This window comes from Electrophorus electricus, chromosome 1, assembly GCF_041902795.1.
Source record: "Electrophorus electricus isolate QZ-2024a chromosome 1, ASM4190279v1, whole genome shotgun sequence".
NCBI classification, from domain to species: Eukaryota; Metazoa; Chordata; class Actinopteri; order Gymnotiformes; family Gymnotidae; genus Electrophorus; species Electrophorus electricus.
This window is the reverse complement of record NC_137497.1, coordinates 33,539,342-33,560,500: the sequence shown is the minus strand read 5'-3', so window position 1 is coordinate 33,560,500 and position 21,159 is coordinate 33,539,342. Positions and strand designations below refer to the sequence as shown.

Below are 21,159 nucleotides of genomic sequence, written 5' to 3'. Positions count from 1 at the left end.
TGACAGTTGTCAGACCATAAAAAATGAGAGTTAATAGCATGGTACATGTTCAACTGCTTATTATTCAGATATTAGTTTGTTAAAGCTGTTCAAAGATCGTGACGAATACAGCAGTCTTTTAAACACATTAATCTATCAAAGGCCATTTGTATATTACAGCCAGGCTGCTTGACCAATTTGTTTTTGTTAACTATTCCAGTATTCTTCCTCAACAAGGTTTTCTGGTTGTTGGCTTGATTGGCACCTGCTGGTGTTTGATGAGAAGAGGGCACACCACAGTTAAAAGAAGAGTCTTAAATGGCAGAAGCCACCAGAAACTGAATGTTATGTTGTAAAGTACCCTTCTAGTAGCGCATCTTTTTCTTTTGTGTTTAAAAGTCTGTTTGCAATTGACTGGTAAAATAAGCTATTACATTTTCAATAAATAATTTATTTATTACTTGACCATATGGCTTTAGTGTTGTACATAAAACAATTGCGTTTATATAACACATGATACTGTAGCCTACCTATAAAAAAAAATGCAAATGACAGTTGTCAGGTGTCACGGTTGGTCTCTCATATCGTCCATGTTCCATGGTTTCCCGGTCATGTTCCTTTCTCCATTCCGTTCCAATCCTTGTTATGGTTTTCACCGTTCATGATTTGCACATGTGCCTTGTTTAATGTTCATTAGTTAATGTTTTTAAATCCTCTCTGAGGCCTTGTATTTTTCTGTTCATTGAATGTTTGTATGTAAGTTTGTAGGTAAACCTGGCTATGTTTGAAAGCCTATCTGTTTTTCGAAGCCTTCGTTTGTTATCCGTGCGTTATTATATCCGTTTGCTTATTGTTAGCTTCGTGTCTTATAACCTGCTTCTCCTGTTTGCCTTCGTGTGCTTTTAATTTGTTTATCATGTATCCTCGTAATCTCCGTATTGGTAAATTTACCCTGGACCGTCGTAGTGACTCTGAATCTGGATTTGCTCCTAATAAATCTCGCTCTTCTCCGCACGTGTCCGCCTCCCTACAGCTCACCGTTACATCAGGATGTAAAACCAATTACTTGTTTATCTTTACAAAAAGACTTGATGGTTCCTTCAAAGAACTCCCTGGTATCACCATCTGAAGCTGCCCGTAGCCTGGCCATAACTTTGGACAACCAGGGGTCGTTCTCAACTCATGTTTCAAATCTAAGCCGGCTTTGCAGATTTATCCTTTATAACATACGAAGGATTCGGCCCTTTCTCTCGCAGGAAGCTACCCAGGTGCTTGTGCAGCGTCTTGTGATCTCAACTAGACTACTGCAACTTTCTGGTCTTCCTCTAGGAGCCATCAGACCTCTACAACTTGTCCAGAATGCAGCAGCACGACTGTTCTTCAGTCTTTCGTAGTTCACATGTTGCTCCACCGCCGCACTCCCTTCATTGGCTTCCAGTAGCTGTACGCATCAGTTTTAAAACCTTGATGCTTGCCTACAAAGCCAAAAATGGACCAGCCCCTCCGTACATATCAGTGGTCAAAGCCCGATCCGTAGCTTGAGTACTTCAAACCTCAATTACGGCTCGGCTTGAAATGCTCGGCTTCAAGTCTCATGGAAGACCATCATCGAGACCATTTTCTGTCCTGACTCCCAGATGGTGAAAGGAGCTTCCACTTGCTGTCCGGACAGCAGAGTCCCTTAGTCTTTAAACACAAACTGAAGACCCATCTATTCGTGGAATATTTATGACGGCTGACCCTGCTCCTATATTGACTGACTAAATTAGTACTTAGTGTAAAACAATACCCTACAATGATCTTGTTTAACAAACTCTAGCACTTATTGTTTAAGATGGAGCTTATGTATTTTGTACTTCTAGGGATCAGCAGTGATCCATGTATTTCTACAGTATTCTAGATCATTTGTATAGTGGACTCTAACCTGCTGTCCTGCCTAGGATGTATTTTAGGACTAAATGAAATGACAACGCACTTTTGTAAGTCGCTCTGGATAGGAGCGTCTGCTAAATGCCGTAAATGTAAATATATTCTGGTCCCTGCAATTTAACCAGGAAAGTACCCAGTTATCATCTATGGCCACAAGGAGGCACTGCAGGAGTATAGACACTGAAAAGGCTCTGCAGAGGCTTGGAAGAAATTCTCAGCTCCTTATTTCGGCTCCTATGAAGGGGACTAGCCAGCGGCAGTAGATGTAAACACAAAGTATCAAGCAGAAAAATACATGAAGCATGTACTAACTACTGGTAAATATAAACTAATTCACTAAGCTATTCACACAACCTGGAAAAAAAAAAGTGCAGTACAAAATGAACAGAAACAGAGCCGGAAAGGAGAAAAAAAAAGTAAAGCACTCTACTTCTCTAAATTCATGATGTTAATTACTCTATGGCTTTAGTAAATTCGTGCTGCATGAAAGTGTGAAAAAAGCAGAGTTGCCATTAGCCTGCTGAGTTTTATTGTGAGTTGGAAAATATGAAAAAGTTGGAGAATAAGATACCTTAAGATAATTCTGTTCATAGATTTTTTGCATAGAAAGATCTTGTAATCATTGTTAGATTACATTTCTATTAGTAAGCAGAGGTCAAGTGAAGAGACTTATAGTACAAATAGCCCCTCTCTGGTCACTCAGTGTGTGTGTTGTAGTGGGTAGAACAGCAATTTACTGCTGAAATTCACAAGAAGAAGAACTACAAGGGCAATATGAAGATGATATGGAGTTACAGTTGCATTCAGTAATGAGAAGAAAATGCAGGTAAATTATAACGTAAATTTCAAGAGTCAGTGAGTGAGGCATACTGAGCAGAAAGACAGAAAGTGTAAGTATGTGTCTGTGTGTGTGTGCTAGGATCTAAGCAGGTGATGAACAAAGCCAAGTTTTTATGGTTTTTTAATTATTTTATCTATATTGGTACAAAATTGGTATTGTGCCATTATACCATGACGATTAGCCCTCCTCAACCAAACTTTACTTTTCCACTATTCCGGGTAGATAGCATTCTCCTAGCATCCACAAAATCGAGATTTGTCCATCAGACGGAAAGATGGTGAAGTGTGATTCATCACTCCAGAGAACACTCTTCCAGATTCCAATGGCCGTGTGCTTTTATACCACTTTAACCGATGCATGACATTGCGCATAGTGATGTTGTTGGGATTCTGCACAGCCTCTTGGCCACTGATACCCATTTCTTGAAGCTCCTGATCCACAGTTCTAGTCTTGATGTTATTTTTAGAAGCAGTTTGGAACTCTACAGTGAGTGACGCATCGAGGGACAGGCATATTTCTTTTTACATATGAGATGCTTTAAGCCTCAGCTGCCCCGCTCTGAGAGTCTGCTCTATAAACATTGAAACCGCACTAACATTTAGGTTCAAAGGCCAAAAAGTACCCGTTTTTTCATAAGTATTTTTTAATAAATGAACATGATTACAAAATGAAGGCCTGAGTGTGACGTAGATATACAACTTTAACTGTTCTATATTAATCTGATTCCATGAAAATGAAAACATTTTTGCAGTTACAAATAAAGGCGACTAATCCACGATGCGGTTTATTTAGCTTCCACTAACACAAACTGCAACACTTTTATTTTGAAAATATATTCTTTTTATGACGCTTATGTCGGCCATGTTGATTATTTCACTTGCGTTTTTGTGGCAGTGTCCAGCTGGTAAACTAACTTAGCTAGCTAGTTAATAACTTAAAACTAGTTACATTTCTAGCTAGCTAACGTAATTGAAGTATATTCAGCCCATCTTTCAACGGAACCTTCTGTGCTAGGTGCATTGGGAGTTAACGAGTGTCACCATGGAAAACCTTAACAAAATTGAGTCGATGTTTATTATTCTGGTGATCTGTGTCGTCGTTACTCGGGGTTCAATAACCACAACTCATTCTACTCCTACTCCTCCTAAACGTAAGTTAATAACTAAGTAGCAAACTAGTTAACAATGTTTAGCTAGGAAATTTGACTACAGAAAATGAACTAGTTGGCTAATTTGCGTGAACTATTGCTTCCGGTGATATAGTCTAGTCTTCGTATCTTACAGCAAGCTAGGTTAGCTAACAGTTAGCTAACGTTCCGTAACAAGAGTAGGAAGTGAAATCAAAGTAGGCTATTTTATTAATATATTGATAGATATCCAGGGTTAACTAGCTAAACTAGCGATCAACGGCAGACGTACTTTCTCGTGGCGTTTTTGTTTGGCTTTTTAATGAGCTGTCACCTCAGTTGTGCCTTTCAAAGTTTATGAAATACGATCACTGTTTAAAAGTTCCTGCAAAGTTTTAAGCAATGTTAAACACCGTGGTCTTATGAAGCTAGATAGGTAGGTGGATAGTGCTTCATTATCACTCACAGCTATGCTTTTCTATCGCAGCATGCGCCGCTCAAACAAGCTGTGAGACTTGTCTCACGAACGTGTCGGTAAGTAATACAGTAGACAATCATGCTGTGTACCATAGCAGTTTCGTGCAGAAGCAACAAATAAAGTAAGCCCTGTTTACATCTATAATTATTTATAATCTGTTATTCTACTGCCAGACGGCTTAGTGTGTTTTATTTTATAGTGTCTGTGGTGTCAGACCAATGCCACGTGCATGGATTATCCAGTGTCTTATGTCATCCCCCCATCTTCTGTGTGTAAACTCTCTAAGGCCCGTTGGGGTGTCTGCTGGGGTAAGTAGCTCATCCACTTCCACAACACAACCTCTCTTGAGTCCCGTAATGTAGTGATGGCTTAGACATAATATCATGGCACTACTAATAAAAACACTACCCAGTGGTGCCACTCTGTTCACAACCAAGACATTCTGATTCAAACTGTGGATGTGTCATGTGCTGGCAGTTAGGGGTCTGCTTTTGGGACATCATATTCTCATTGGTAGACGATTGGTATTGGTAGACATCATATTCGCATTCTGTCCTTGATGTGCTGCATAATTTGCAGTCCTATAGACTACAGGCCTAGGACTCCCACTTATGAGAGGACCTGTTTCTGGCCTTCATCAGAGTAGGGAGTGATAGAGAGCCATGCCACACTCCAGTGAAGAGTTATGGTTGTATAACTGGCTAGGGGTTTTAGCCCAATAGTTATCCATCACTGTTGGTAACAAATTCAGTTCTCCATCAGCTGACCACAATGCATATTATATTGGGTTTTATATCTGCATTTGGGCTAAGATCAGAAGAGGAACAGAAAGGAAATAGGTCTCGGAATAGTTCAAATCTTTACTCCTATTAATCTGACTGGTGTCATGAGCAATATATGAAAATGCATTACCTTCAACAGAAACATCTTTACTCTGTAAAATGTGGTATTGATGCATATATTCCAATGAAAATACAGGAATTAGAGATTTGCAAATTTTGTCAGTTTTGTGAAGAAAAATGTCAAATTGGAACATCTAAAAAACTAGAAATTGAACAATAACGTTTTACACGCAGACAAGATTGTTCATATGTCACTCCATGTCAGACCACCTGAAGAGAGAAGGTACTGATAGCACTTGTCACAAATACTGGAGCCAAAGGAAAAGGGGAAAAAAAGAACGGCCAGGATCTGCCATTTTATAACATGCTGAGATCTCAGATGGTCATAACCTTCACTCAGCTTTGGACCAACTCAAGTTCTAGTAGCATAAAAGAGTAAATTAAGTATAAAAGGATCCAAAACCACAAAATGCCATAAAAGTCGGAGCTAAAATTATAATAGGAAATATTTCCCTTGTAATTGAGACCTGAGAGTCCCTCTAGAGCCCGGTAAATCAATCTTCTGATCAAAATTAGTTTAGCCTCTCAGTTCAACAAAGGAAATGTAAAGGAACATATTTTAAAGCAAAATAATCAGAGTTCTTAGGAAACATGCAGGTTATTTTGGCTCTGGTACTGCATTGGAATCAAGAATAACTTGGCAGACTGTGTTTTGCCTTTATTTGAGAAACTTCTGTTTCTGAAATGCAATAAGACACAGTTGAAGTCAGACATTTATTTGCAACAAAGTCTAAATATACTCCCTATTTTCCCCAGGCAGTAGAGCAATTATCAATAATTCATATGGAACCCATTTAGCTTACATACCTCATTGAGCCTATTGTCCATCAAGACAGACTGCACCAATGTCAGGCCATATTAAAGGCCAGATCACAGCTCATCTGTTATATGGCAAGGTCATCTGGAAAACATCTGTTCAGAAATGAATATAAATGTACCAGTAAACACTATGTACAAATATTTTCACTAAAGAGACTGCAGGTGGCAGCACTAATCCTAATAATAAATATAATTTCTCACAAACTATGGAAAGGTATTAACACACCAAGTATTTTTCCCCCATTACATAGATGATTTTCACTGAATCTTCTAGCCCATCACTGTTTAAACCTCATCTTGACTGTATAAAAAATAGCGGCCAGTTTTATTATAAGCAGTAATAAATGTTTGTAACTGGCGACAGTGTGATAAATTTGTATGCGTTAGTAATGTGTGTTTTAATCTGTGTTCATCCTGTGACAGTGAATTTTGAGGCCCTGATCATTGCCATGGCGGTGGTGGGTGGAGTTGTGCTGCTGGTAGTTACTGTGTGCTGCTGCTGGTGCTGCTACCGTTGTGGACGCTCTAGACGCTTGTCACGGTAATGCAGCGTCTCGCACGCTGGCACTCCTGTGTCTGCATCTGGCGGTGTGCAACCGCCTGACTCCTGATCTCCAGCCCTTTTGTTTTGTGGCGTCAAATTGGCTTCTAGCTTATTCAGTCATGTCTAGCATGTCTAACCACGCTTCTTCTCTAGAACTGTATAGGACTCTTTCATTTTCGTGTGTGTGTGGGGGGGGGTTTGAAAATTACATCAATATCAAGCTGTCAGTCATTAAGCCCTAGTCTGTCCTGTCAGTCATCAGTGTGGGCGGAGCTGAAGGGATGGCTGTCGCTGACATGTGCCTGTTTCCATTAAGCCACTGCAGTAGTAGTATCTGCAGAAGCTCCTTCTAAACCTTTCCATGTGTTAATTAGAACTAATTCTAATAGTAATTGTAACACTAATTCTTAATTCTATGTTTTTCTAAGAAGTGCTAAATATCCAATTGTCAGCTGAAGACACGAGTATTGGGGGTCTCTCATTGCAGATTTGTGTGTAGATTGTGTGTGAAGGACATTGGAAGGTGATAAAACACTCATGCAGGTTTTTCTAATCTTTTGGGGTATAGTATACACATGTAATTAGATGATGTTGTGTAAGGGTGTGTGTCTGCACTTGTATTGTGTTCGTGATATACTGACTAAGCTGACCAATCAGATTTACCATCAATAATAGTCAACAGCATGTGGTCTGCTCGAAATGGAGTGCACCCTTTTATATTTCATTAGTTCTTATAATGATCTAGCAGTTAGGTCTTGGATTTTTGAGTGTATGTGCACTTGTGCAGATGTGTGTTGTCCTGTGTGTGTTGGTACGTGTGTGCAGGCAGGACCTGTATGAGGAAGAGTATACTCGGAAGAGAGAGCAGATCAGGCAGCGTTCGGACGAGAGGTAAGAGGTTCTCCTTATGCACACCAAACACCTGGAACCATCAAACAGTGCCCCCTGCAGCCCGTCTGTGGCTGCACACTGGTGCAGACAAAGGCCACAGCACACCAATTGTAACAAAACAGCAAAAAGGATGAAGCTATCATTTTGTATTCATAGGGTTTGCAATATGGTTAGAAGATTTATCCAACAATAACATCGCTAACTGGAACCATGTGAAAAGACAAGACTTAAAGAATGGAGAAGGAAGTGCAGCCTTCATCTTAAATGAAGGGAAATTATAGCCTATGTGAACTGTTGCTGTGTGAATGTAATGCTGATTGATGATTAAAGTTTTTTAACCTCTTTTTTGCTGCAGGAAGGCAGAAAGGAAGACAAGACATGATGAAATCCGTAAGAAATATGGTGAGTTATGTTTTTAGATTATTTGGTTCTATATTATGGCTTTGTTCCATACATTTTAGTAAGTATTTTTTGTATGTTAATTAAATGTATGAAGTAAAGCAGAAATATAAATTAATGTTTGATGTCCTTTGATAAAGTAATTATTGTAAAATAAATAATATACAGGTATTCAATTATGTGGTGATAACATGTATGTGGCTTATCTAGTATATTGCTGACTTGGATCTCTGTTATGAATGAAATGCCCGTTTACCTTTTATAGTTGCAATAACTCCACCTACACATTTTCAGAGTGAAAGTAACCCCAATCACACACCATACTCTTTCCTGAGTATATTTTTCAGAAAAGGGAAGCATAAATGAGGAGTGATAACACCAGTCACTGGTGTGTATACATGTTCATGTGTATAAGATAGAACAAGGGTATCTTTGGACCATACTTAATGAATGTCTTTGCTGACCTGTGCCACTCTAGTGCCTTACTCTTAGTCAGCAATGTGTTTTCCTGTTGTAGTCTTGTATACTGCTGAGTATTAGATCTTAATATTGACCCGTTTCCTTTCCAATATTGCTTGTGTAAGGTGACTGTTGCTATAATCTAGGCTGGAAACTGATAATTCTCCTGTAGATGATCTCTGGATTCCCTTACAGCATAATAAGGGGAAAAACCCACCCACATCCCACCAGGGTGAATAGGTCATGGCACACCCAGCTAGCCTCTTCTTGATGATAAATCATCAGAGCTAATTAGTGTTGGCAAAGCGCTGGATGATTTATAGATTCAGTGAGGCCGGGTGGCAGGCCCAGACTGCCCCCCATAGGGGATAGGAGAGGGGATAGGAGAAAAATGCAAATGTATCTCAAAGCTGAGAGACCCTCTCCTAGGGAGACACGGAAGACCTCCGCTGAGAGAGGGAGGGAGAATGGGAGAAACAGAGGGGCCCTGGAAGTCAGGGATGAGCAGTGCAATAGGGAACAGGGCAGCTTTACACCCGCTGTGGTCCACATGCAGCCCGGAGTCTGTGGGGTGTTGAGTGATCTGTGAGTGAGTGCTAAGATTGCCTAAATCCAAGGAGCTGTCCTGCGTGCGCACACACCCTGCTGGTCAGGGAAAGGTGTGTTCATGTTGCTGGTCTTCATTTTTCAGCAGCTACTGAAGCGCCTACACAAAGGGAACAGATCAAATGAAGTTATGCTCTCAGAAAGATGACCTGTGGATGTTTACATGGCTGTGTGTGTTGTCTGATGTCTGAGACTGAAGATTAATTCATTGATTTATTTATTTATTTATTTTTTGTTTTATTTTTTTTGTGGTCGATTTGTGTTGGACACATTGTGACTACTGTTTTCTAGTGGTTACAAGAAACCTCTCTAATATTAAACCTTGCAAAATGTGAATTCAGTGAATTGTTGTCTGCTTGGAAGAAGAAGCAGGACAAGGCTAAGTCAGTCCTGTAGATTCTAGGTCTCCAAGCCCAGTCCTGGAGATATACCGCACTGCAGATTACCGCAGTGAATTTAGTTCTGGCCAAGGGGTAGGGGTTCCCTCTTGAGTTTGGGTCCTCCTAAGTGTTCTTTCTTAATCCTCTCAGGGAGCTGTTCCTTAGCACTGTTGCCACTGACTTGTTCATTAGGGATCTGGACCCAACCATTTGTAAAACTGCTTTGTGATGTGAGCTGTAAAAAGTTCAGTATAAATAAACTGGAGTTTGACTGACTTGTTTAGTTGTATTTGTGTTCTTGTTTTGTACGCCTGAGAGTCAGTATGCCTTTGAGAGCTTTAAGGCCTGTGCAGGCTGACACTACTTTCACTACTGTGCTGGGGCAGAGGCTGTTCTATTGGTGCAGGGGCTATTCTGCTGCAAGGAGGCAATCTAGGCATGTATAATTTAATATGTATAGACATATTGGTTCAAGCTAGAGGAGGTCATACTCTCCCTTGGTATTTGGGAATTGCATGTTGCAATGTTTTTTGTTTTATATGAGCAATTGTTTTGCTGGACTAGTTCAGAGATTAAGAGTATTGAGTATCTGTCTTATTAGTCATGTGTGCATGTTATGATGGCGAAAGTGTTTTCTGAGAGGAAAATGGCTGTATGCGGTTGAGTACTTTGCTGGATGATGTTCTGTTTAGTATAATTAGTACAGTCCCATAGAGTTGGGCAAAGTCTAGGTAGGTCTGTGTTCTGATCTGTGTCCTCTAGTGGCATGCGCAGGGGAGAGTTATGTTGTCTTGTGGTTTGTGTGTGTTCAGTGGTGAATCTGTACAGGCGGTGTGACAGTATGATGAATGAAGAACTCTTCTGTTCCTTTTGCTCTTGCCGATGTGTCGATGTTTTTGTCCACCGAAGAGCTCTTTCAGACACACACACACACACACACACACAGACAGAGTTAAAAGGACAGCCCAAAGACACCTGCTCAACACTGTTAACACACTCCTCCCCATGCCATTTACACAAAGACCCTCATCTGATATGTTGCCCTTCATGACTCTCAAATCCACCATTTGATCATGACTTCACACCCTCCAAACATGCAGTCACATTATTCTACATTTTGGTTTTCTTATTTGCAGGTCTTATTCCTGACTCGGATCATCCATACAGCAAGTTTGAAAATGAGTGAAACAGAAAGGGGGTGGTTCCTTTCCTGGAGAACGCAGGAACAAGAGCAGAGTTCTTTAGCTATGTTCTTTCTTGTTGAAGTTTCAGCATTTTTTTTTAACCAACTGCTTTAGGTGAGGGAGAGCTGTTTGATAGTTACCTAAGGTTGATGTCATCATATCCCAAGCATTTCACTGATTTGTATATCTGTCTAATTGACTTGATGCATGATGCCTCATCAATTTCTCAGAACTAATGTAATACGAGCTATCTTTCTATAGTCTGTCTCTCATTCTGTTAAATGCACTTTTGCACTCATTGAAAATCTCTGAAGAACTGATGTTTATTGTATTCTGACACCTAATTTACATTTGATTGTGAAATTTAGACATCTTGAAACCATTGTTTTAAATCACTCACCGGATTAGCTGTTTGTGCTGTAAGATGTCATCTTATGAAATGTTTCCTAATAAAGTCATTTTAAAGAAATCATGTGCTGAGGTTTTCAAGCACTTGACTAAGCCTAAAACATTTTTCCAAGGTACTTAAGCATTTTCCTGTGCTGATGTCTTCGGGTAAAATTCTTGTCACACTGCTGGTGTCTGTTTTACCTATGGACAGCTGCTTTCATCTTTAATGCAGCTGTTCCCAAACACCTATATTAACATTCTTCCATATTAACACCCTTCCAAACACTGCTTAGGGCTTCAGCTGCCTGTATGAGAGCCTGCAGACTTAACATGAACGTTTGGAGTTACCTTTGCAAGGGCAGCTATTCACTTTTTGTATTCTTATTTTTACTTCTTGTTTTTAGTTCCATTTTTTTTAAACTTGATGCATCACTAATACTGAAAATGGATCCTGTTTGAGGTATTGATACCAGAAAATGTTTCTCAGTCTCTGCTTGTGCGTATGGTGGTGTACTAGGTTTTGACAAATATTTAAATATTTACTATCATTGGTTGCACCGAGTAGTTCTTCTCATCTTGCAAGATGACATCTGGAAAAATTCAAATAAACTTTATTGATGGTCTAATCCAGCCATAAGCACAATGTTGCAGCCAGTGTGGTCATGAGATTGCTGATCAAACACATTCCTTTGGTGCACCAAGAAAAGCCCTCAGATGCAGAGCATTATAAATGGAAGTTTGAAAAGCTTTCTCATGTCAGCAAGAGAGACAACAAAGGATTTCTGTGCGTTGTGTTAGATTAGATTAGGTATGAAATGCTCATTGTTTAACAACTATATGGTATAGTTACTAGAAATCTTATATTAAACAACAACAAAACAGCATACCATCCACAACCTTACTTTAGTCAAGTTAATAAAACCTGCTGTTGAAACATTTGTATTGCATAGACAAATGATTGCTAAAGAACTGGGAAGCAAAAAGGGGCTAGACACTATATTCTTTGATAATTATTATTGAAGTATTGGCCTGTGCTTTAATATCACACAAAGCTGCATTATGTAAGAGCCATCTAACATAATGCATTTTTAATGTATACTGTGTAGATCCTGTATAGCCCCATATATTCAAGAATGTTTGCTTGTTTGATTAAGCACAATATTCAGGTTATCCAAAAGATGTAAATCATTTTTGGCCGAACTAAATCGGGTTTAACCATGTCACATCAAGGGTTCACCAATGTATGTTGTATTATATTGCAGATTGCAGTCACAATGTGTAGCTATATTATAATCCTACTCTAAATGCACCTTTTATATTGCCAATGCCATAATGAGCACTATTTAGGACTAATTTGTCTGAGTTGTTGTTTTTTTGTTTGTTTTTTTTTTAAAAAACCTTTTTAAAAAATGTTGCAATATTTAAGACAAAATCCTACTAAAACTATTCTTTAAGCCCTAAACTGGTAATCATGCAGCACTGGGGAAACTTGGGGAATGCAAGTACCACACCTCATTTGCACTAACAGAGCTTCCAAAGAGGGAAAACCACTTCTTCTGCATTACTCTGCTGCAGTAAAAGCACATGACTTTAGTTTCGGTTAAAGGGTCGGTTCATAATTTGTTAATGCATATGTAATGGGCTGAAAAGAATAGACAAAAGTAAGCTTTTTTAGGTGCAATTCAGATGTGTAATTTTTTTTTAGAATACCCAAGTACAATTCTCTACAAAATATTCAGATTTAGAGTTCCTTAGCTCCAAAATTAAAAGACAATTCACAACCCATATTTTTTATGGCATTTAGCTGACAGTTTTATCCAAAGCAACTTACAATTATGACTGAGTACAACTGGAGGGTTAAGGGCCTTGCTCAGGGGTCCAACAGTGACAGCTTGGCATGAGCAGGGCTTGAACCAGCAACCCTTCAACTTTGTCAAATACCTTAACCACTGAGCCCTAAATATCTTAGGTTGCTGCTAGACAAATACTAAAAGAGCAATCGTTCCACTAAACGAGCAATCTTTTTTCACCATATGTTTTCACCATCTAATCAAGTGCAATCACTTTACTGAGAATGCCTTAACAATTTTACTACTGCTAAGGTTTTATAAGCTGCATCAAAAAGCACATACATTTGTAACGACTTGCTACAAATGTACACCATTGCCATTTTATAAGTATGTACACTTATTGCATGAGAAAATAGCTTGTTCACATTTTAGACACTGGAAGCATACTATCGTAGGCATACCATGTAGTATAGTAGTATATGGTTTTGGGTGCAACCATAGACTTCCATCAAATGCATGACTTCACTTTCAGGCTTAGCACAGGAATGTTCCTTTTAAATTACCTTTAGAAGAAGTGTCTCATTTTCTGCATCAAGATGACACAGAGTTTGGTTTTAGTTTAGGTAAGCACATTTTTCTTTTCAAGGTAGTAAGAGCTAGTTATATATTCTTCTGTGATTTATACCTAGCAATAAAATGATTTTCCATGAGATGTACAAATGTATTGATAAAATATATTATACTGAAGACTCTTTCTCAGCAACGTGAAAAAGAATCTGCTACTTTATCAGATGTTCCAGCCCTATATCTCTTGCAGGGCTGAAGGGGCAAATATATTTTAATGCCCTTTGTTGTTTTGGATGTCTTCCCTTTGGAATCAGTATAGCTCCCAAAATATTTTAGTGCAAAGTGAATGTACCTTTAGAAAGTCTGGTGTCCGTGGACAAAGTCATAGCTTATGGGCAAACCATGACAGCTCACATCACACACAAAATGCACTGAACAAAATAGATCAAGTAGGTCCCAATTTAGATAAAAGATTGTATTTAGAGAGTCATAAATATGCTTCCTTGGCCATGTAGTTGATGCCCACTGGATCAGTATTGATCTGGACATGGTATGTGACATCTGTGACTTGAAGGAGCCCATTATCATGCAAAAACACAAGTGTGCCTTTGGGAATGATCAATTATATGAACAAATATGTCCCTGAGCTAGCTTCATACAGAGGTCCTCTATAGGACTTCCTGCGAAAAGAGACTGTGTTGATGCAGGACCAGTCACAGCAAATTGCTATCAGAAGGCTAAAGGAAACACTGACCACAGTACAGTGCTTGGCACACCGAATAAAAAGACAGTGATATAGGCCAATGAAAGTAGTTATGGATTGCCCAGTGTCTTACTAGAGCTAAGGGGGAAAATATAGGAGACGGGTTATGTGCTATTTTTGGCTACTGTTAGAGATTGAATCCAAGTACTAAAAATCTCTTAGCCAACAAATATGCACTGGTAGCTCAGAGAAAGGGGCTTTAACTTGTCATGTTGAAGCTGTACATTGCTGGTGCCTCTGTGTAAACCCAGTTTGATCAAGTTAGCCACAAAAAGAGACAAGTTACTAGTTAACTAGTTTCTCAATTTCTAAGGGATGGTTGACACAGCCATAGAAGAAATTGCTTCATTATGCAAGGGACTGATCACACTAGTAAACTGCATGATTTGTTCCTAATTTGTTTAGACAGGAGAAATGCAAATGTATCCATGAAGGACATCATGGAGCTTATCAAAATCTCTGCAAGACTGAGGGCCAAGAATATTAATATGGCATAAAGCATGTAGAGGAAATATGCAATTTCTGTTTTGAGAACAAAAGAACACAGTGGAAAGAGCTGCTACAGCCTATGCCAAAAGATCACAGCAGTGTATTGATTGGGCTGGATATTTGCAACTCAAGGGGAAGAGCTACCTGTCATATCTGATTATTACCCACACAACCTGGAAACCTCATCTCAGTCATAAGCAACAACAGGGCCAATTACAGAGCATCTTATGGCAACCTTTTCAAAATTTGGGATGGTAGACCTAGAAGTGAGTGAGAACAGCCTGCTGTACACTAGTGTGGCCTAGAGAGACTCACAATCTATTTGATCTTCAATACTTGAAACTTGCATTACTTACATACAAGTAAAGGGGCTGGCAGATGGAACAGTCCAAACAGCCTATGACATATGCATTCTAAAGCAATTTAGTTGTTTTACAGATATGTTTATTTGATTGATTCAAAACCATAAACTTCAGTCTGTCTAGGCTAATGCTATATAGTGACAAAATATAAAATAGAGGAAAATGTGAAAGTATTTAAAAAACAACAGCAAAGTTGACCACTAAGATGATCTGGCACAGTCTTGCTTCTACCGGTAGCAGACTTGGTAATGTGTTTGAAGCTGGCCAAGTGCTTGGGGTTATCAGTTGCAGTCAGGGGCACTGGCTCCTTCATTGGCTTTCTTCTCAGGCTGCACTGCTGCCAACTACATCCATTATTCCAAGCTCTCTGTGAGCCTTTGGAGCACCTCTGTCAGCACTTTCAGAGATGGCCCTCCTGCCATGACTTTTCCCAAAGTTCCCAAAGGACTGGAACATTTAAGAGAGCTGTATGTACTGTTCCAAATATACATAAACATATTTGTAGGCGATCTATCGATTTTTAAAAGTCTAAATGATTGTCTTATTTTAATGTGCTCTGTGAGGGTGCAAAGCAGCAGTTCATTTCTCACTACTAATACTTGGAGAAAGGTTGTTATATGTCTGATTATAAAAAACAGGAAACAAAAACTTTCAAAGCCAAAAAATATACCTATATCCCAGCCAGCATCCATGGCATCCAGTTCATCTGTCTATGGTTTGTTCCACTTACAAACAAGTCATCTTTCAAATGTTCCTCAACATTCAAAGCAGATCTTGTTAATCTGAGAGACGTTCCAAACTGGCATTCTTTCTTCATGCGTTCATGTTTCAAAGGTATCGTAGCTTATGGAGTCTTGCCTAATGATTCTTACTTGCATTAGATTCGCCTGATCCATGGATCAAACACTGGTCTTCTGTGTTCAGTGGCAATAATCTACAACACAATAAAGTTTGCAACAAGTAAAGGGGTCTAAACACTTTCTGAATAGCACAGCTGATCAAAGACTACTCATCCTGTTTCTCTGTTTACTACAATTTACTATAGCTACATCTTTAACTACAGAAGACTGCAGTTGCGTAACTATGCTTGGTACTTTATTGAAGTATTTTCATTTTTGGAGAACTTTCATATTTATTCCACTACATTTCAATATACAGCTACTTCCTGCAGCATGTGATACTTGTTACTCTGAAATGAGAGGAAATGGGATTGTCAAATTATCCAAAAGAATATGAAGCAGTTTCAAATGGAAGCAAACCAGCTATTGCACTTCATTTAATTGGCTGATTTGATTGGCATGTTATGCTCATATAGGAGATAGAAAACCAGATACTTAAAAACTTGCAACCTGCACCACAACAGTTACTGTGCTTTGAGAACAGCTGACAACAAGTTAGGAGTACATCTATAAACATATAAAAATGTCAAACAGCTTTAATTTTGCAGGGCCTGATGAGGTTGGAGCTTTGCAGAACTATTGGCCTTATCTAAAATATATGTTTGAAACACTAGTGCAAAATAATGAACAATTTATTTTTAAGGTCTCCTTTGAATAAATAGTTAAAAATATAACATATAATATCACACTGTACTTTTACTACTTATACTGGTTGAAAAGTACCTCAGTACTTCAGAGTACAAATATGAAAAGAGGAAATCTAGTTTTACACAAGTAGCCTAATATTTTACCAAGGATATCTCCTATTCATTCAAGCACAGGATTTGTGTATTTTCTCCACACACGTAGCCTAATCATTAGTGTACAACTGTGGATAAAATAGGCTTACTACGGTTGGGAGCAGCTGTTGCACGTGTTTAAAAATTTGTGGGATTTTAGTTATTATTGTTAATGTTAATTATAATTGTTATTATGTTTCAAATTTTCAAACCCTTTCGTTTCCTAATCGATCGGAGTGGGCGTCAATCGTTGATTGAAAAGGGGACCTGCGAATCTTATGACTGAGTTTGCCCCCGCTCGACCAATGATCCCCCAGAATAGGCGGAGTTTATTTATACCACGTTTTGGTTGCTTTCGCCAACCAGGGAGAATCCCTAAAATGACATCCAGACTTCGAGGGATCGGAGAGGGAGGGAACTATCGCTCTGTTCATGGAGAAAACCGCAGTGTGTCAGCACTTAGCAAATAAATTGATTGTCCTGAAGTTTTTTGTTTATTGTACTGTAACGAGTTGTTTTATTTCCAGATATGTAGTCTAAGGCACCACTCATTTACGGATAAACAATGCAATGTGTATTTGAGATTTAAAACCTCGCTTCAGAGAGCAGTTTTATTTCGCATTTGACAGGAGAGCCCCATTTGAACTGCCTACCCCACAAACCTACAGTTTTAAGGACACGCGCGGCTGCACATCCGATTCTCGCTTGAAATGTGTGATTTAATGCCAGCGTCGCAACCCGCCGAAAAAATCGGAAAAATGAAAAAGTTGAGAAGAACTTTGTCGGAAAGCTTCAGTCGCATTGGTAAATAACTTCTTATTTCTGGTCAGGGTATTAGATGCATAGATGAACATAAAGTTGATTGTAACGGTAGTAAAATGTAATTTGACCTACATTATTTATAAGGATGAAGAATAGAATGGTTCTCTTGTGGTTGCCGCAGATGTTACCTTTCGGGTCGTATTTAGAAGCGTTGTGACAGACAATGGTGTAAAAAAGAAAAGTGGCTATTGCTAGGGTGCCCGCTCGGAAAATTTGCTCACTGTGCATTAGATGCACGTTTAGGACAATAAAGAGGTGAACTAGACGCAGTTTTGAGTGTTAACTGCAATAATGTAAGGATACAATCGTTGTTATTTTGTGCACAGAACAATATTGATAAAATATTTAGCAGTCACTGATATGATCGTTCCTTCGTGATGATAAAGCGCGGTGTTTCGCGTAAAACTGGACAATGGATGATTCGAATAGAAATTGTACACCGGTTTTCTCCCGTTGGTTCGTCATCATCTTAACTTCAGAAGTTTTGTCCTCGCGGGCACGGCCGTAGGCTCAATATCTAATGTTACTGGGAGAACTTTGTAATCGTGCCCTTCCAATATCTGACTTCATAGAGCGTCGAGTTTGGGACGGTAAGAAAAGGTTTGGCACACCCGCCTTCACAACACAAAAAGCCCGCTGTATTAGTGTTGTGTCAAAGTACAGCACATGTGCTGCATCGTCTTGTGATGTACACATGAATTATAATGATAATTTATAATTAGTGAACAGGAAAACAGATAATCTTTCTCTCTAAAGTGCCCTCTGGACCCTGCCAATTGCCTATATCGGATTGGAAGAGACCCCTGCAGAGAGGGGGATCTGGAGTAAAGCCACTCTCTTTGGCATGGATATGCTGGAGGGATGCAGGCTGGAGACGTCTCCCCATCAGAGGAGCTAGTTGCACATCCCAGACTCTACAGCAAACAGGCTGATAGAGTGGACATGGCTACTGGTGTGTGTTTGTGCAGAGACACAATCAGGCAGTGTTTATAAGTGGTGGATTCAGTTGTGGTTTTCTCTGTGTGTGGTTCCTCTGTTTAAAGCAGACTTGTTTTATACATCTGCATAAGAACCTTTTATCTTTTCATCTAGCACCTGCTTTGTGCTGTGTGTGTGTGCGTGCGCGCATGTGCGCGTGCGTGTGCGTGTGCGTGTTTGTGTGTGTGTAGCTTTCAGAGCCTGCCACCCTTGTGCAGGCTATGTGTGTATGTGAGTCTGAGGAGGGTTTTGCCACTGTAACACACTTGGTCAGTTTTTTTTTGATCTGTGCTGGTCTGTATTATAATTGCCCTGATGGAATAGGGTTTTTCCCCCATTAAATATTTTGCAGTACACTTTAAGTGCTCATTAGAGTTTTTGTTATCTTGTTTGATTGCATTTATGTGATGTCTGATATCAAACAGAAGAATTTAAGTAGTTTAAATTTAAAGAGAACCTGTTCAGTTTGTCTTTGTGTATAGTGTGAATCATTTTTGTGGCTCAGTGACTGCGACAGTAGCCAGTTTAAACCAGTAAAGCAGACATGAGTAAATTGTTTCACAAATGATTTGAAACAAAGCTGCTCCTTTTGATACAGGTTTGGTTTTTACCAGTGCATCTGTTTTGGGTTGATTGGTGATTGTTGGCATGATTGTGTTGTAATTAGATGATCCAACCAAATAAAAGCATTAGATGGAGTATGTTGCCATAGTTGTTCTGACTGACATTTTCATCTTTCATGCTATATCTGTATTTAAACCCAAAGTCCATCATTTTGCATTCAGTATTTCCATTAATGTTTTTGTCTACTATTTTTTTTTTGTCTTTATCTGATAGTATCGGTGCCTTTTTCTGACCAACTCCAAGCAATAGAACATGGAGAATAACAGTCTCACAATTACAGTGTGTTTGGTGCTCGATCTGCTGCTGTCTGTAATTGAATAATTGATGTCTACTCTCTTTTTCCTTTCAAGCCTTCAAGAAGGAAGACAGTGGATTTGATGAGGTAAGTGAAAACAAGTGTGTTTCTGTGAGGGCTACAGTGTGTTCAGTGGTGCAGAGATGGTGGTTAGTACTGGAGAAGTGATAAGAAGGTGTGAGGAAGGTGCAGCCCTCCCAAGCCCATCACAGCTTACAGTGTGTGATTCTCATAGAGCTTTGTGCACAATAATAACAGCTATGGGCTGCATCTGTGTGTGTGTTGTACAGACAGCTGGATTGAGTTGTTTAGATATCACTGTGTGAAGCAGCTATAAATATTGGCTGCACTCTGTGTGTTTCAGAGCTTGTGTGATCTGCTTGGCTGGGCGTTTGTTCTTAAACTCAATTGATTATTTCATTAGTGTTCTAAACAGAGCTGGAAGTGATATTAAAGGAAAGAAAAATCTGACCAGAATGTATATATACACATACATACACACACACACACACACAATAGCTCTTGCTCTTTGTTCTTGACCTTTTGTTGGATGGGAGGAGAGGGAATGCATGTGTGTTTGTGTGTGTACACACATCCATGCTTTTTGATATTCATGTGTGTACATTTATCATATAAAATGCTGGATTGTTGTAGTGTAGTTGTGTGAGGGACAGTGCCACTCCTCCATGTGGGTCTCTGTGTTCAGGCTGGCTATAGGCTTTGAGAATTGTCCATGGTTTGTGCACCTAATCAGTAACAGCCCATTCCAGCACAAAGATATTCAAGCTAATTGCTAATTCCTGAATTTGTTTGTGAATGATTCTCTGTATCTTTCAGTGTTCATCAGCTTGATGCTGTTGGTAGCTTGCACTTTTGGTTTGAGCTGTCTGAGTTTCTGGGCCTCTCCAGCCTAATGAAGAGGAGGGATGTAGAAAGCTGTGCTCACTCATCAGCCTTTTACTTTTCTAAGCCTGTCCCCAACACAAACACAAACACATACATAAACACTTGCACAGAGTTTTCCATTTCTCTCTATTTTTCATGATTTCAGCAGAGTGGTGTAGGGGCAGACAGCTCAGTTTCTGAGATCTGCAGATCATCACAGTTCTCTTTTTCCAGGATATATAATACTTAAAAAAATAAATTTAACAAAGTGCTTTGCAGAGTGATTAAAATAGCAGTATGCACTTTAGGACAGAATGTAGCTGTGTTCTTATGGCTCTAAGCAGTTGTGTTTTATGGCTATATGTAGTTCAATTTAATGAAGAAGTGTAGTTCTGTTTTTATGGCTGAATGTAGCTGTGTTTTATGCATTTATATAGTTCTGTGTTTATAGCAATATATAGTTTGTTATGGTGGTATTTACCTGTATTAATATCAGTCTGTCATGCCTGTTCAATGAGGATGACCTCTGGTGTGACTGAGCTAAAATGAGGTGAACTAGATCATTTGCAGCCTTGGCCAAAGGTTCGGACCACTGGCTTTGAGTGTTGTCAGTTTGATAAGTATGTGCATGCAGGCGTGTGTCTGTGTGTGTCAGCCAGCAGAGAAAAAAATGTGAAGAATCTGGAAAGGAAAAGAGACATTTCCTGTTCAGGACAAATTGTCTCACAGAGAGCAGCAAGCGTTTGACCTGCTGAAACTGCATGATTTTATATATATATATATATATATATATATATATATATATATATATATATATATATATATGTAATATTTTTTTTTGTGTGTGTGTGAGTGACAGTAGTGGGGAAATCTTGTAATGCAAAGTGTGTAAAAAGAGCTGTATTAAATTGTGATTATAGAGAGTAAGTGTTGAACCATTGAGATTCTACTACTGCCAGGGACACAGAGATTCAGATTT

General features: G+C 39.1%; 2 protein-coding genes across 8 annotated transcripts in view; both read left to right on the top strand.

Moving 5' to 3' along the window:
• The first annotated feature begins 3,615 nt into the window (after positions 1 to 3,615).
• Positions 3,616 to 11,009, top strand: LOC113574452 (pituitary tumor-transforming gene 1 protein-interacting protein). The gene is made up of 7 exons (XM_027005395.3): positions 3,616 to 3,899; positions 4,363 to 4,409; positions 4,553 to 4,661; positions 6,498 to 6,615; positions 7,444 to 7,509; positions 7,865 to 7,911; positions 10,490 to 11,009. Exons 1-7 carry the CDS (start codon positions 3,791 to 3,793, stop codon positions 10,537 to 10,539), a joined length of 546 nt encoding a protein of 181 aa, XP_026861196.2. The 5' UTR covers positions 3,616 to 3,790; the 3' UTR covers positions 10,540 to 11,009.
• A 5,961-nt stretch (positions 11,010 to 16,970) lies between these two features.
• The window catches only part of cdk14 (cyclin dependent kinase 14), a 98,288-nt gene continuing 94,099 nt past the window's right edge, over positions 16,971 to 21,159 (top strand). For 3 of the 7 annotated variants that reach the window (XR_014124150.1, XR_014124151.1, XM_035525925.2), the window contains exons 1-2: positions 16,971 to 17,380; positions 19,351 to 19,382. Coding sequence is in view for 2 of the 7 variants with exons in the window: in XM_035525925.2 (XP_035381818.1) it covers positions 17,287 to 17,380; positions 19,351 to 19,382 (126 nt within the window). In the remaining 5 variants the exon portion in view is untranslated. Of the gene's footprint in view, positions 17,381 to 17,618; positions 17,989 to 19,350; positions 19,383 to 21,159 lie in introns of those variants that run through there. The other 4 variants (XM_081715911.1, XM_081715904.1, XM_035525929.2 and 1 more) reach the window with 3 other exon arrangements.

Coding starts and splice junctions, on each gene's coding strand:
- LOC113574452 (XM_027005395.3), top strand. CDS start 3,791: ATGGAAAACCTTAACAAAATTGAGTCGATGTTTATTATTCTGGTGATC. Junction 7,510..7,864: donor AGGCAGCGTTCGGACGAGAG/GTAAGAGGTTCT, acceptor TTTTTGCTGCAG/GAAGGCAGAAAGGAAGACAA. Junction 7,912..10,489: donor TGAAATCCGTAAGAAATATG/GTGAGTTATGTT, acceptor TCTTATTTGCAG/GTCTTATTCCTGACTCGGAT.